The following is a 16858-nucleotide window of genomic DNA, read 5'->3' as shown; positions in this document are numbered from 1 at the left end:
ACATGAGACCAGGGGTCTCCAACTCTGGTCCTGGAGAGCTACTATCTAGTAGGTTTTCTATCCTACCTGGCTTCTGATGAACCACACTAGTTCTCAGGTAAATACCAGGAACAGGTCTGGCTCATCAGAAGCCAAGTGGGACAGAAAACCTACTGGAGAGTAGCTCTCCAGGACCGGAGTTGGAGACCCCTGCATGAGATTGACATGTTGTTATGATCATTAATAATAAATTGACCTCCCATATTCCAAGCAGTTGTCCTCAGCAGTAGGGTGCATTTCTGAATCTTAAATCTGTGTTGCTAAAACACAGATGTATGTCATTAGTCTAGATCAGGGTTCTTCAAATTTGGACCTCGATTCCAAATCCAGGCCTTGTTTTCAGTTGTCCCAGGTAGTTAGTTTAATAATTACTGATTCTGATTGGTCAGAGACTTCACACCTGACTGACAGGTAAAGGAAGGCTGGAAAACCAGCAGTGCTCGGACCTCGAGGACCGTGGATTGAATAACCCGTGGATTGAACTCTAGATCAGTGTTTTCCAACCCAGCAGGGAGCTGGGAGGGAGTGAAAATGGGGACTGTGTGGGGGTCCCCAAGGTCTGCGTTGGGAAACACTGGTGTTGATGACTTGCCATCTGGCCTGAAATGGTGAAGCAGTCTGCTTGAATAATGCTGATATCACTTCCTCTTTACTACAGTGTGGCATCCTTACAGAAAACTTTTTATTTTCGCCTTTATACCAACTCAGGTGTTTCTGTGAAACCACATCAATGTCACTAAACATTGAAACAAGCTGTGAAGGATTTATTTTCACAACAAGAATTTTAGCAAGCCCCGATTGATTAGTCTTTATCTGAATTACATTTTCTCATGTTTCGGAGTTAGCTAATGTTAGACATCTAGGCATTAGTTTAATTTTTTTTGTTCATTTATTAAGTTGTTCTAAATAACAACCTAGGTATGCATGTTTAATAATGATAATTTTTGAAGGTGAATTTTTGTCATAGAGTAAGTTACAGCTAGCTGTTTTTCCTGCTGTGACCATGAGTGGGGAGAATAGAGATATGACTGAAATCTGAAGGCACTGTGAAAAGAAAGTTCACACAGCAAAATGCAGTCATGTCCTAAAAGTGGTTGCAGAAGCTGAAGTGAACCACACCAAATGCGAGAGGGGAATTCCGACTGAAAAACGATGCATTTTCAGACATAATCAGTGTCATGCACATCCATACACCCGGACCCGGGTTTCCCTTGTTTGCATCATCATGTGGTCTTAATAGCAGACTGTGCAAGATCCGCACAATGTCTTTTTCCTGAGTACAGCGTTCGTCAGCTGATGTGTTCTCCAGAAGACTGGAGACCTTTATGCTGTCATCTTCCTTGAGGGTTCCTGAAGAGGAAATAGCAGCATAGACTGTGTTCAGTGGAAATATTCACTGGCAATCTCTTGCTCCAGTGTTGCTTATACTTACAACTGAACATTCACTGGAAGCTCAGCCTAGCTGCATTTCTGCCTAGTCGACCCCTCGACAGCCACATGTTTGTAATGTACTATTTACCGTACTTGTATGTCACTTTGGATAAAAGCGTTTCTTAAATAAAGTATAGGAAACGACAGGAAGTTGAGGACAGTGATGCTCACTGTAGGAAGTCGTCCATAAACTGGTTTTATGTAATTCTTCTTATCCACCGTGTGGGTTCCTGTCTCTGCTTGCTGGTGTGATCAGGACAGTGTCGTCGGCTCGGCCTGCGGTGGAGTTCCCCATCTCGGCAAACACAGCAAACCTACGCTGACCGATGTAAACCAGCCTGAGCTGCTCGCGACCAATGTCAGGCGCCTCCTTCTGTGGTCATATTTGCCTATGAGTGCGTGTGCATATATATACCACCAATAAAGTTTTGTGCGCACAGATTTTCTACATTTGCATGTTACTCAATATTCTTCTCTAACAGATTAATTTACAGTATGTTCACCTTTTGAGTACTTTTATTAGCAAGAAAATGTCACGTCTTTGATTCATCAAAGTAACCTCCTCTAGCAGTTACTGTATAACAGCAAAGAAAATTTGAGGCGTTCTTTCTATAAGGGACTATTTTATACTATTATACTAATTTGACTCTGCCATCACCACACAACCACTTAACGGGATGTCAGACATATACTATTACATACTTGTTCCATGTTGTAAAGGAAACCTTTTTATTTGACTTATATTTTGATATTTATAGGTGTTCACTGAACAACTTTCCAATGCTTAACAAGAATAAAAAATCTGTAGCTTATGTATTAATGGAAAAGTGGTAAAATCGTATGTCGTGCAAAAACTTTATGACTGGTGGTGTTTGTATAAACAATGTGTTAGTTTACATTTCCTGTTTCATTAAAGAAAAACCCTGAAATTGTATTTCATTGCTACCCTGAAACGCTGTGCTCATCAGTACAATCGACATGTACGAACACACTCGGCTACGATTATTTTGGGGTTTCTAACCATTCAGTTTGCTCAGCAGCTTTTCCACTGAAGACAAGCTTTCCTTGAGAAGATTCAAAGTGTTTCCTTCTTGTGCTGCCAAGGGGACCTTCCGAAGTTTCAGTATAAGTCATGACCACTGTAGAAGATGTTAAGTGTTAAACTTGGATAAGTTTCAATATATACAAGTATCAGTTCAATAAATGTTGGTAGTTGATTAGAAATAATGATAACCTTATAAAGGATAATCTTGAATTACATGAACCATTATGATTGATTAATGATTAGTTAATTAGTTTCTGGTTAATACATTAGGAGTGTACTACTACAGTTAATCCACCATAAGTCAGTAATTTGTTTCGCAGACACACGCACACACACAAAGTTAAACATTGTTTTAAGCATCCACTTTAGCAATAAAAATATTGCACAACTGAAACAAATAAATACTGTATATTTATTTCAAACAGACATATTCACACGTTCACATTTTTAATTTTTTCAGAATATGGCTGAGGCACTTGGGTCGGGCTCAGTCCGCCCCTCCTATGTAGTACGATCCATTTTTTGGGTCCGGGGGGAGGCCCTGCCTGCATTAGCCTTACAAAAAATAAAAAGCATAAAAAAATAACTGCAGTCCAGCTGCAAATAAATTCAACATCTGTAAACTCGTCTGATTAAGACATTACAACTGTATAATTGTTCATTCATCCATCTATCCATTTTTCATATCTGCTTGTCCTGTGCAGGGTTACGGGGGTCACACGTCTATCCTGGAAGCAATGACCTAGGATGAGGTACCAACCCACTATAAAGTTACCAGAGACCTATTGCATGGGAAGCGAATGACCGCTACACTATTGTCATATTTGCCAAAGTCCATTTAAGGTATATATGCATCTCATTTGATAGAACTCCTCCTCAGCTGGGTAGACAGTTTGGGTTGGTTTCTCTTGAGCCCGCCTACAACAACTGCCATTGGTCAATTGGATTAATGGCATGCAGGATTTCATTGGTTTATAGAGTTATGCTTTTTGAGTGGTAAGTGTGAGGCCCGAACCACCTTAGCATTATGTGAGCGACATTGTTGTAAATGTAGCACAGCTCTGACTCCTATTAATTAGGTAGAACCGTTACCATTCAGTGATTCCAGATGTGAAATGTGACATGTGAATAATATGAATTCAAAGCATCCCCAGTTTAGTACCTGCAATGACAATTAGATTGTGCATCCTTCATGAACTTTATCAATGCCTTATCTGTTTCATTGTACCTTTTGCATAGTTAAATAGCTATTTGTCATTTTTTGCAATGAAGTATTTAGGAATCATATTTTTAATTTCCCTGAAAGTACTTAGAAAACATGGCTGTAGTTAATCTGATATTCAGTGGAACTACTACTAGAGATATAACTAAGATTGTGCCTTAGCCAGGTGACTGTTAACAACCAATATGTCCTGCATTTGGCCAACGACACCTTGCATAAACACGATTCACATCACGAGAATCACCATATATAGAGTCCTTTCTCAGTGTAATGTAGAGTGCATAAGTCACAGCCCAGGCAGCTGGGCGCTTAGGCCTTTCTCCTTGCCAATTCGCACAGTTCCTTGTAGATCTCGGACTCTTTGAACCGAGGGTATGAGCTGTTTTCCATCAGACTGAAGACTTTCCTCTGTGCTTTGAGGAAACAGGTGGGGGTTGGTGCATTAAGACTCCTAGCAATCGCGTCCTTAGTGTGAAAATCCACGTTGATCTGTGGTCAAGCACAAGAATGTTAGAATTAATGAGAATTAATGCATCTGTAGAGATGCCGTAGGAATCATTGCAACCATGTATGATGTAGTATATAAATATGGGATGATAGAGTCATAAACAGGGCTGTGAAGTTTCATCAAAAGTTTAGAGTGAGATTACATCTGTTAGGGGCACAGTGTGTGTCTCATGGTCAATGCATGACAGAGCCTTGCCTACTGCATTGATCAGATCTTGCTGTACCGCTTCCACCGTATGTGTGCGCATCCATGTAATAATTTGCAATAATGCAATATGCAATAAATGCTATTTTGGGACAGTTATGAACTCGGTGGAAAACTCCACTCTGTATGCCTGCGCATTGTCCAATAATTCTATATAACAGGACTCCTTTGTGGGCTCAACCCTCACGTTTCAACGTGAGTAACACAAGGTGTGGCGTGTGAGCTGCATTACATGCGTTTGTCTCACGGTCAATGCATGAGACTTGGGAGGCCTGATCATATCATTTATATATCATTTCATTAATCACTTTTAACCATGATATAATACCTTCACATAAAACAAGATCACAGCTAACCAGCTGAGCTTCAAGTAACCCATACAGCAGTCTTTAAAATTTCTTTTAATAAAGTCTCTCATCTGGAAAGGAGATGACTGGCAGATACGTGGATATAAAATAGTTGCCCAGCGAGAGCATATGATCTACACAATGATAAGCAATATTAGAGTCAAATAATAAAATGATGGTAACCGATTCACGAAGAATGAAACGGAGGAAAAATTAATCATGTTGATAAGAAAACAGATATACGTCTATCAGGATTCTTCCTCTAATAAGTTCTGTATAAATGCTTTTGGTGTGGATCATGCGGGAGGCAGTAAAGCAGAAATGTACCTCTTTTGGAGACTCGGCCTTAATGAATTCTTCATAGATTTTTCTAGCTCTGGAGGCAAGTCTGGAAGGGTACTGTGCCCTTCTAAACTCTTCACACGCAAGCCAGAATTCAAGGTTCTCCTCACAGAACTCTGACTTCAAGAAGATCCGAAATGCTGCTAGTCCATCTGTAAGATCCCGAACAGAAAATTTGGTCATCTTTGAGTATAGTATCTTTGTAGACCTTTTCATTGACACAGTCTAACCCATTGTCAGTCCTACCTAACCCTGGCTGAACATTCACTCTGAGACATTGTTTCAGATATAATTTTTATATAGACTTGAACAACACTTCAATTACTCATACTCACAATTATGAGAAAGCAAATTTTCAAGTGACAAAGACCACTGATTTACTTCTTCAACAGTTGGCCTGCAACAAAACAAGACCGACAATTATTTGATTTCTAGCATGCTAAACACAAAAAACATACAACTGGTAGACGATAGAGGCTTGGCAATGCATAAAGGGGCAAGCTTGGTTTAAATACGCTTGTTTTAAAAATTTTAACAAGATTGTATGTACCTGTAAGATCGGGAAACTGTCTTTGCCTCAGAATAATTCCGCAAAAAGAAGTGCAGTCTGGACCTCCAGGTTTTTGGTCTAGATATTTGAAAATGTCATGTGTCAGTATGCTGTGTCTGTTAAGAACACAGCTCATTATAGCAACAGCACTCAAAATTAAACTTCCTCTCCAGCCACACTACTGTGGCATGACATGGAAAAAAAAGTACGATCATTAACGAATGATCAAATATTTCAACTTACTTATTCTCATTGCGAGATTCCGACACGACCTTTTCACGGTATGCACACCGTGTGTCCATCCTTGCTGATCTGTGCACCTGCACCAAATCGAGAGGCGTCTGCATATTTTGTGCCTTTTCTAGTGAGAATTAAGCCTGCTTCCTTAGGCCATTTATGTACTCTTGTATTATTGGTACTTCATAGGCGGTCCTGTGCATTTCTCTTTCAAATCTGATTGGTTGCCGTGTTCAGGAGAACAAGAGTGTGTGTTACTTAAGCTTAACTGGTGACAAAGCACAAAATCCCGCCTCAGGTGGAACAAAGGCGGAACAGGGTCTTACCTGCTTGTGCATAGCAAAAGACAAAGGACTTCCTTCATTTTCTAAATATAACTACGATTATTTGCATGACACAAGCTATATTTACCTGAACTGTAGCCTGGGATATTAGCACAAACCGGTATTAATTATCTTTAGAATCTGTTAGCTTCAGGAAAAGAATGACAGCTTGTTTCAAATTTCCAGCTATGAAATGTTAAACATGAAGTGCTCAGGCTTTAAACTAAAGTTTAAACGAGCAACTGATTTATTTGGCACTTTTTGTGCGGACAGGTTCCCCGAAATGAACATTAGCGACAGATGCTAAAACAGATTTAGGACACTTCTGCCTGAGAAATTAATGAATGTCACGTCCCGCACAGATTCCACAGATTAGCGTCAGTTTATAAATAGCTCATGTCGCAATAACTGTGGTTAAATATAGAGCAGGCAGTTTAGCAGATAGGAAGACGGGGAATGTGCTTCCCTTTGTCACACACAATGAAGAGAGGAGATGCACATTGCAAACTGGATGTGGTTAAAGACAAGACAGAAGTCACTCCTTTCAATGGGGTTTAAGTGACATCTTAATTATTTGTAGTTAGACTTTGATTCAAATCCATGTGGCATACAGAGGAGTCTCTATAGATAGGAAGGTGGTTACAGACCAACAAATACTTTATTAACTCAATTATTTGAGAATTTACTGGCACTAATTGAACTCTCTTATTGCTACTGCAACAAAAAATGAACAATTGAGCAGACTCATATGAAAATATATGGCTGGATAATTCAAGTCCATAAAATAAAAATCCAGACAACGATTTTGTTTCAACTACCCAGTTGAGCACTCTGTGACTGTGACTCTTTATCCTTAACTGGTTGGTTGAAACAAAATCTTGGTCTGGATTATTACTCTCTGGACCTGAACTTTCCACCTCTGGACAGAAGGATTATTGGCTGTTTTTCTTTCCATGCAGTGGCTGCACTTCCTGCTATTTGGACTACAGAAACTCCTATCCCAGTCTTACGTGAGCACATCCTCGACTCCTGTCCAGTCTGCAGAGCTGCACACATAAACATCAAGGAAATAAATGCTGCTTGTGGTTTAAAAAAGGCAAATAGCATGTCTTATCTCACGAGAAATCTTGTTACTAGGCTGTGAGGCAAATTATGTGTGAGCAAGCCAGAGAACACAATAGCATGTTCATTCAATAAGAGATCACTTATGTAACAGATCGCTGATGCTCTGGCTTTCTCTGCAGCCATTCTGTCAATCACATGACTGATCACTGCACCAATCACATGACTGATCACTGCACCAATCACATGACTTGATTTTTTGCTTCCTGTAGTGCTGCTTTTTCCGTTTCTATCTTACTCATCTCACCTTTATCGCAAATACTCTGCAAGCACATCATGATGAAAATTAAAATAAGCCAATAACACACCGTGCTATAAAACACTGAATTGATGCATGTTGTGCCATTTATTAGAAATTCATATTAAATTCATTGATGCTGCAAGGCTCAGTGGAAACCGGGGATATTACACCTGCTGTCTTCAGGAAAAGAGGCTCTTTTAACAGAGAATGACAAGCTGGAAAAGTGGCAATGAAAGTGAAGATGTTTACTGCAGACTTTGGGTTGATGTACAGACCTGACTTTGTGAGCTTTCTTTGTTTATTGTGCCACACCCCCCAGCTAGTTTCATTGGCTGTGCCCTGTCACATGTCCTGGCTGCACTCAGTCATATGTTCCTACTGTGAATGAGGTCCTGTACGGTTCTTTATCTCTTGATGACACTGTAAACAATGAAGTCAGATCAACTAAGGAGATATTGCGTTCACATTTTTGCCACTTTTGTACTGTTGCAGGTGTGGTGAGCCAAGAACAAATATCTCAGCAACAACAAAATACAAAAAATAGAAATTTATTTTAAAAAGAAAAAACTGTAAAGATTTTTTTTTTTATAAACCTTGAACATGGGTCCCATAGTCCCAAAAATAAGGCGGGGGGTAACACTTCTGGTACTTCGGGCCATGTTTTTAGAAATGTATAAACACATTTGTAATGCATTATAATGCATTCATAAAGTATTATAAACATGACTATCAATATTTATTAAAATGCATAACACATTATGGCCATGTGTATTATGCATTATGAATGCTCTCACTTATAATGCACCATAGATACCTTTATAATGGAGTACAAAGCATCCTTAACGCTTATACCGACCATTATAATGCATTATAAAGGTATCTACAGTGCATTATAGATGAGATTCATAAAGCATTCATAATGAATAATACACCCAGCTATAATGTGTTATGTCTTTTCATAAATATTTATAGCCATGTTTATAATGCTTTATGAATGAATTATTATTTGTTATGAATGTGTTTATTACTAAAAACATGGCCTTAAATAAAGTGTTACTGACTGTTTTACCGAACAGTCGAATATGCAGTCTTGTCTGACAGGCTCCATCCACATTTACAGTTGTTCTGGGTAATACCGTGTAATATTGCTTACATTACATCACTCTTGCTATTCTTTACTACAAGTTTTTGGCATTTAGTTCAGTGGGTATCAAGTACAGTAATGGAAAAGTAATGGAAGCTATAATCCAAGTGAAAATGGTAGATTACCTGGATTCAAATAAAATTCTGAGGGACAGCCAACATGGATTTAGGAGAGGTAGATCCTGTTTTACTAATCTACTTGAGTTCTTTGAGGAAGCTACAAGAGTAGTTCATCACAAAAAGGCCTATGATGTGGTCTACTTAGATTTCCAGAAGGCCTTTGATGTTGTCCCCCACAAATGGCTCTTGCTTAAGCTCAAAGCTGCAGGGATTTTAGGAACTGTAGCAGCTTGGATCGAAAACTGGTTAACTGACAGGAAGCAGCAAGTAGTTATTAGAGGCACAATGTCACAGTGGGCCTGCGTTCATAGTGGGGTACCGCAGGGTTCAATTTTAGGATCACTATTTTTCCTAATTTACGTTAATGATATTGACACCAATACATAGAAATATAAAGTACAGATATTTTATGGGTTCCACTGAATAAAAGGAAGCTAATTACGAGAAAGACCTCAGTGTGTATATTGATGCTTCCATGTCACACTCTTTCCAGTGTGGGGAAGCAATTAAAAAGGCCAATAGGATGTTGGGTTACATCTCTAGGTGTGTGGAGTTTAAGTCAAGGGAGGTGATGTTACAATTATATAATTCCTCGGTAAGACCCCACCTAGAATATTGTGTGCAGGTTTGGTCACCATACCTTAAGAAGGACATTGCTGCCTTGGACAGGGTGCAACATAGGTCTTATGTAGAGTATAGTATGGAGTAGTCTTCCTGTTAGTGTAGTGTAAGCTAAAACCCTGGGTTCCTTTAAATCAGAGCTAGATAAGATTTGAACAACTCTGAGCTATTAGTTAAGTTCTCCCAAAACGAGCTTGATGGGCCGAATGGCCTCCTCTCATTTGTAAATTTCTTATCTTCTTAAACAAGCCTCAAAATTTAGAACAAGACCATGCACCAACTGGATTTTTAAATAGAAACAGTCCGGTTTCCAAAAAAAAACTTTTTGCATAGGCTTGAAATCTATGAGGAAGCGTAACGTGCCTAGATTTGAATATGCCAGCGGGACACTTCTTCGGTTATTTCAGTTCAGTGAATGCAGAAATGTTGTTTACAGGTACACTTTGCATGTATGCCTGTGCCGCAAGAAGACTCAGGAGACACTAGGTGCAGACAAAAACCCCAGAAGGTTTATTGTGGAATATAAGGAGACATTTACAGTAACTCTGCTGTCTACCAGCACTTTGTCATTTTATTGCCATTTGCACTGACATTTCCACTGGTATAAATACTTATTATTTATCCATCCATCCATCTATCCATCCATTTTCTATACCCTCCTGTCCTATGCTAAGGCAGGGAATAACCCAGGACAGGGTGCCAACCCATTACAGTCATCATTTACCTTTGACTTTTATTTGTTTGTTTAGTTGCCATTTATGTGGAGTAATGATCATTTGAAAGCCGCATCCCATCAGCACTTGTTGAGGTCGCCGGTCAGGAAACCACAGTTGGTTGGGTGGTGCTGATTGGCTCCTGCCAGTGCACAGGGGCTTCCCAACCAGGCACCTAGACAGGTAATAAAATTAGGGGTTTTAACGTCCCATCCCCTGGTTAGCAGTATCGACCGGGGGGGGCACCTCATTAACTTTACTTCGGCTGTAGGTCTGCTCCCAGCGGCCCTAATCTAAGTTTATCATGAAAGGTATTACACTGGCGTTCAATCTAACAGGCATCGCACAATCTACGTTTAATGAGTTTGTCGAGATCGTAGTATTGACTGCTGAATGTACACAGTAAACCCTTCACATTTACGAGGGTTATGGGTGGAAGATCCCCGCAACCTTGAACATTCGCAAATAACACTTGGGACCCCCTAACTTCAACCCATAATAGTCTGCTAGCCTGACAGGTAACATAAAAAGTCAGTAACACTTTACTTGAGGGGGGCACAAATTATGTATCCATCCATCCATCCATCCATCCATCCATCCATCCATCCATTGTTTTCTGAACCCACTTGTCCTGTTTAGTTAATTAACTAATAATTAATGCATTAAGTAAGCATGTACTGCTACATTATTTGTGTCCCCTCAAGTAGTGTGAGACCCAAAAAAAAAAAACAATAATTGTCTGTTAAAGAAAAAATGAAAACTGCTGGTGCTATAAATTCCACCCCAGTCATTTTATTATGCACTCTAATGATTTACAGGAACACATGATTATTTAGATCAGTAGATAACCTAAAATGTTAAGTGGGGTGATGTGGCTTCCTGTCCAAGTACCTCAGTGCTATAAAAAATGATAATAATTGGATGAGCCGTAATGAAAATGTACAATTGCAGGGACTTTCTGAGTCTGGGACCTGCAAGCTCTGCTGCTTTTCATCTTATCTGTGTGTAAATGTAATTTTTTAAACAGGATATTCAGCAGAAGTCATTATTATGCTATTTCCAAACATCCGTTATGTATCCGTTATCCATCCATGTGCTCCCAGTTATTTCTAACAGTGTAAGATGACAGTGAGCTTTCATGGAACATTGTGGGCCGTATGCACTCCATGGCCAAAAACATGTGCTTGTTGATCTCATTCCATTACCCTCCCCTCCCCATCTGCTGCTATAACAGCCCCCACACTTCTGGGAAGACTTTGCACTAGGGTCTGGAGAATGCCTGCTCAGGTTTGCTTCTATTATTCTGCCGCAAGCGCATCAGTGAGGTTGGGTACTAACGTTATGCTGGCCCTCATTCGCCACTCAAATTCATCTCAAAGGTGTTTGATGGAGGGGGTGGCATGGTGGTGCAGTGGTTAGCACTCTCACCTCTAGGACCAGGGTTCGAGTGTCTGCCAGAGTTCCAAGTATGTGGAGTTTGCATGTTCTTGTCATTGTGAGGTTTCCTCTGGGTTCTCTGGTTTCCCCCCACAGTCCAAAAACACGCTGTGGCTTATTGGAGATGCCAAAATGCCCGTAGGTGTGCATGTGTGGGTGAATGGTGTGTGAGTGTGCCCTGCGATGGGTTGGTGCCCCATCCTGGGTTGTTCCCTGCCTTGTGCCCTGTGATGGGATGGTGCCCCATCCTGGGTTGTTCCCTGCCTTGTGCCCTGCGATGGGTTGGTGCCCCATCCTGGGTTGTTCCCTGCCTTGTGCCCTGTGATGGGTTGGTGCCCCATTCTGGGTTGTTCCCTGCCTTGTGCCCTGCGATGGGTTGGTGCCCCATCCTGGGTTGTTCCCTGCCTTGTGCCCTGTGATGGGTTGGTGCCCCATCCTGGGTTGTTCCCTGCCTTGTGCCCTGCGATGGGTTGGTGCCCCATTCTGGGTTGTTCCCTGCCTTGTGCCCTGCGATGGGTTGGTGCCCCATCCTGGGTTGTTCCCTGCCTTGTGCCCTGCGATGGGTTGGTGCCCCATCCTGGGTTGTTCCCTGCCTTGTGCCCTGCGATGGGTTGGTGCCCCATCCTGGGTTGTTCCCTGCCTTGTGCCCTGCGATGGGTTGGTGCCCCATCCTGGGTTGTTCCCTGCCTTGTGCCCTGCGATGGGTTGGTGCCCCATCCTGGGTTGTTCCCTGCCTTGTGCCCTGTGATGGGTTGGTGTCCCATCCTGGGTTGTTCCCTGCCTTGTGCCCTGTGATGGGTTGGTGCCCCATCCTGGGTTGTTCCCTGCCTTGTGCCCTGTGATGGGTTGGTGCCCCATCCTGGGTTGTTCCCTGCCTTGTGCCCTGTGATGGGTTGGTGCCCCATCCTGGGTTGTTCCCTGCCTTGTGCCCATAGGCTCCAGACCCTCCATGACCCTGCACATGATAAGCAGTTTCAGAAGATGGTTGGATGGTAGTTGATGGGGTTGATGTCAGGGCCCTATGCTGGCCTATGAAATTCTTGCACACCAAACAAACACCAGACCACGGGAAATTACCTGCCCCAACATACATCCATCCCTCTATGTTCTCTACCTGCTTATCTTATCTCAGAGGCTACGGGCGCAAGGCAGGGAACAACCCAGGATGGAGTGCCAACCCACTGCAGCTGCCCCAAAGTGTTACCACAAATACCCACAATAATCAAAAATGTCATCGTATGCTGTAGTGCTGAGATCTCCCTTCATTGGAACTAATGGGTCTTGCCCAGACGACAAAAGCAGCCCAAACCATTATCCTTTCCCACCAAACTTTACAGCTGCCACTTCTCTGCTCCTTCCCAGCTTCATGGACTGTCTGGGGATTCCTGAGGACTGGGTTGTGAAACACTGCCTGGCAGGGAGCTGGGATGGAGCAAAAACGTGGACTGTCTGGTGGTCCCCAAGGACCGGAATAGGACACACACTCTCTATGGTCTATGGAGAGTGCATGGCTGTATGTGTGCCCACTATCTAGAATGCATGTCCACATACTTTTGGCTATGCAGTCCGTCACATGATATCAGTTCCTGGACTGCCATTACTAGTCCATTGAAACCATCATAGTGGAACATTGCATAATGAGTATATCAGCCATGTTAAATTTCAGAACATTATCAAAGTCTATCAAATTAGTTTCTTCACAGTTTTACCATAGCAAGTGGTGTTATTCAGTAAATGGGACCTGTCCGTGATGATTCTGAGCAGCTTCTCTTACCATAATTGTCAATTGTACAAGAAACTGAAACGAGACACTTCCTGTTTCTTAGTTGTACATCCTGTAGAAAACCCCAGATTACTGACGAGATACATGTATTTTTTTTTCAAGCAGAAACGTGCATGATTTTCAATCACAACCCCGGTTCTTAAATAATAAGCCATTTCTCATAAGGTGTAGCACTTTCTGGAACTGAGAGGTGCTCACTAAATTGACCTCTCTTCTTCTGCAGCCTGTTTTGTTTAAATTTTTTTGATATATGGCCTTCTGAGAACCTTAATTATAAATATATTTTAAAGTTACACATTATTCAACGCTATACATTAGCTGTACCCAAATCGGTGGACCACATCCAGACTGAAACACAATTTAATCAAACGATCGATGAACCATTAAATCTAACCCCCCTTAAATCTACCCTCGGAAAATTTTATACTTCAGTGGTGAGTGCCCCTGTTATACATGTATTTGAGATAGGCGTGCATTGTCCATCCATCCGTTTTCTGTAACTGCTTGTCCTATTTAGGGTTGCAGGGGGGTTCGGAACCTATTTCTGAGGCTACAGGCAGAAGGCAGGAAACAACCCAGGATGGGGCGCCAACCCATCACAGGGCAGGGATGCTTTGTTTAAGTCATATTTCTCATTTTTTCTGTGGGCGGGGTGGCACAGTGGTGCAGTGGTTAGCACTGTCGGCTCGCTCCTCTGGGACCTCCAGGTCTCCCCCGTGGCTCCGTGTGTGGACTTTTGCATGTTCTCCCCGTGTCATTGTGGGGTTTCTTCCAGGTACTCCAGTCTCACCTGCAGTCCAAAAGCAAGCTTAGGTTGATTTTAGGTACAATTGCCCACGAGTTGGTAACCCATCCTGGGCTGTTCTCTTCTTTATACCCATAGGGTCTGAACTCCCCATGACCCCAAATAGGATAAGCAGTTACAGAACATGGATGGATTTATTCTGTGGTACACACTTGCTCACAGGCATTCAAAATGTCATGGTAACGCTTTACTTGAGAGGGCACAAATAATGTAGTATTATGCTATTACTTACAGATTAATTAACCACAAAGTCTTAGTTACATTCTGATCTCATGTTTGTTCATCATTAATGATTCGTAACACATCTTTTGTGTCAAGCAGTTACTATATGTCTTACTATATTTGTTAATTCTGTAAACCTTTGTGAACTACTAAGGAACTACTGAAGGATCAAGTAATGAATATACTGATCTCATGTTTGTTCATCGTTAATGAATCGTGACGCATGTTTTATCTCAAGTAGCTAATAGGTGTATTCATGGTTTGTACTAGAACATTAATTAATGTATTTGTGCCGCCTCGAAGTTTTGCCAAAAAGAAACAGTACCATACAGTAACCTTTTTACATCAAGCTGCTTTGTCATTTCCTATCTAGACCTCTAGTAAATGTCGTCATACATTCCATGCAGTAAATCCTGCATTCAGAAGCATGCAGCATGACGGAGGGAGCAGCCATGGTTGGTCCACGTGGCTTGACCCTAACTTGCATGGTCCCCAGCTCAACCTGGCCAAAGACAAGGACGGAGAGCTGGGTTTAGACTGGAAACCACAGCCTCAAAGCACAAGGTGACCTTCCCAAATCTGTGCTGCTCCTGTTGTGGGATCAAGAGGGTAGCTAGAAATTCTGGGCCCCCGGACAAAATGTCACCTTGGGGTCCTCCTAGGTTTGCTTCCCAAGCATACAAATGATAATTAATCATATTCAGGGGCCCCTATAAAGTGCTGGGTCCCTTTCCAGGGTACCCATGCCTGTCTGATGTCAGGGTTCAGTTCTGGGCCCCTTTCCAGGGTACCCATGCCTGTCTGATGTCAGGGTTCAGTTCTGGGCCCCTTTCCAGGGTACCCATGCCTGTCTGATGTCAGGGTTCAGTTTTAGAACCACTATTGTTCCTAGTTTACATTAATGATATTGACACCAATACATACAATAAACTGGTTAAATTTGCAGACGACACCAAGGTGGGTGGTGTAGCAGATACTGATCTAGCAGCAGAGAGGCTACAACAGGATCTTGATTTAATTAGTGACTGGTCTGATACCTGGCAGATGAAATTTAACACAGAGAAATGTAAGGTAATCCATGCAGGGAGCAGAAATATAAAGTACATATATTTTATGGGTTCCACTGAAATAAAGGTAGCTGATTATGGGAAAGATTACGGAGTGTATGTTGATGCTTCCATGTCCCACTCTCGCCAGTGTGGGGAAGCAATAAAAAAGGCCAATAGGATGTTGGGTTATATCTCTAGGTGTGTGGAGTTTAAGTCAAGGGAGGTGATGTTACATTTATATAATTACTTGGTAAGACCCCACCTAGAATATTGTGTGCAGGTTTGGTCACCATACCTTAAGAAGGACATTGCGGCCTTAGAAAAGGTGCAACGGAGGGCTACGAGAATGATTCCTGGTCTTAGAGGAATGTCTTATGAGGAGAGGTTAGCTTAGCTGAATCTGTTTAGCCTCGAGCAAAGGAGACTAAGGGGGGACATGATCCAGGTCTATAAGATTCTAACAGGTCTGGATGCTGTTCAGCCTAATGGCTACTTCAATATTAGTTTAAATACTAGAACTCGTGGCCATAAGTGGAAATTAGCGGGAGAACATTTTAAACTGGATTTGAGGAAGCACCTCTTTACGCAGCGTGTAGTTAGAGTATTGAATAGTCTTCCTGCTAGTGTAGTGCAAGCTAAAACCCTGGGTTCCTTTAAAATCAGAGCTAAATAAGATTTTAACAACTCTGAGATATTAGTTAAGTTCTCCCCAGACGAGCTTGATGGGCCAAATGGTCTCCTCTCGTTTGTAAATTTCTTATGTTCTTATAAGATCTGACATAAAGTACATGCAAAAAACAAAAATCCACTGGAAAGTAAAGATTAAACACATTTAAACAAATGAAAGACATTTTTATAGCTTTTTAGTGAGTTATGTATACTGATGTGATGAATGATGATTAAATTTTATTTTAGCTGTACCCTTCTGTGTAACGCTCCTGAATTCAGTTATTTCTACATTTTTCATATGGAATTTAAAATTCTACTGGTTTTATTTAAGCAGGTATTTGAGACACGACAACCTACATTTGTTTGTTTTTTTGTCTGGAATTATTATTTTGGTGAAACAGTCTGAACATAAAGCCGCATTGTCTGTCAGGGTGAACACTCACAGCATTTGCATGCCATAGGGTCATTTGACTTGGATACGTGATATGAATCTGGTTACTATGGTAAGGTGGGACAGAAATAAGGAAGTCACAACGGAAACTTTGTCTGTACTACAGCATTTTGAAAGCGCTGGTGACATTCGCAGGAACACACAAAGCAGACAAACATAAGCCACAGTGTGCAGCCACAGTCTGGCATTAGCAAAAAAAAACGAAATAGAAGAATCCCGCCAAACCATAATGGC

General features: G+C 41.6%; 1 protein-coding gene across 1 annotated transcript; it reads right to left on the bottom strand.

Moving 5' to 3' along the window:
• Positions 1-2908: 2908 nt before the first annotated feature.
• Positions 2909-6082, bottom strand: LOC111841054 (regulator of G-protein signaling 2-like). The gene is made up of 5 exons (XM_023806532.2): positions 5932-6082; positions 5689-5766; positions 5474-5535; positions 5124-5290; positions 2909-4226 (listed from the first exon to the last, which is right to left on the bottom strand). Exons 1-5 carry the CDS (start codon positions 6033-6035, stop codon positions 4047-4049), a joined length of 591 nt encoding a protein of 196 aa, XP_023662300.1. The 5' UTR covers positions 6036-6082; the 3' UTR covers positions 2909-4046.
• Positions 6083-16858: the final 10776 nt, after the last annotated feature.

The sequence above is a fragment of the Paramormyrops kingsleyae genome, chromosome 21, assembly GCF_048594095.1.
Source record: "Paramormyrops kingsleyae isolate MSU_618 chromosome 21, PKINGS_0.4, whole genome shotgun sequence".
In the NCBI taxonomy this organism is placed as follows: domain Eukaryota; kingdom Metazoa; phylum Chordata; class Actinopteri; order Osteoglossiformes; family Mormyridae; genus Paramormyrops; species Paramormyrops kingsleyae.
Note: the sequence above shows the minus strand (reverse complement) of the source record. Positions and strands in the feature narration are given on the sequence as shown.

Bases quoted from the DNA above. Each gene is read 5' to 3' on its own strand.
- LOC111841054 (XM_023806532.2), bottom strand. From the start codon at position 6,035: ATGCAGACGCCTCTCGATTTGGTGCAGGTGCACAGATCAGCAAGGATG. The intron at 5,291-5,473 runs GTGAGTATGAGT...GGGATCTTACAG, and splicing joins AAATTTGCTTTCTCATAATT to ATGGACTAGCAGCATTTCGG. The intron at 4,227-5,123 runs GTACATTTCTGC...GCTTGACCACAG, and splicing joins AGGCCGAGTCTCCAAAAGAG to ATCAACGTGGATTTTCACAC.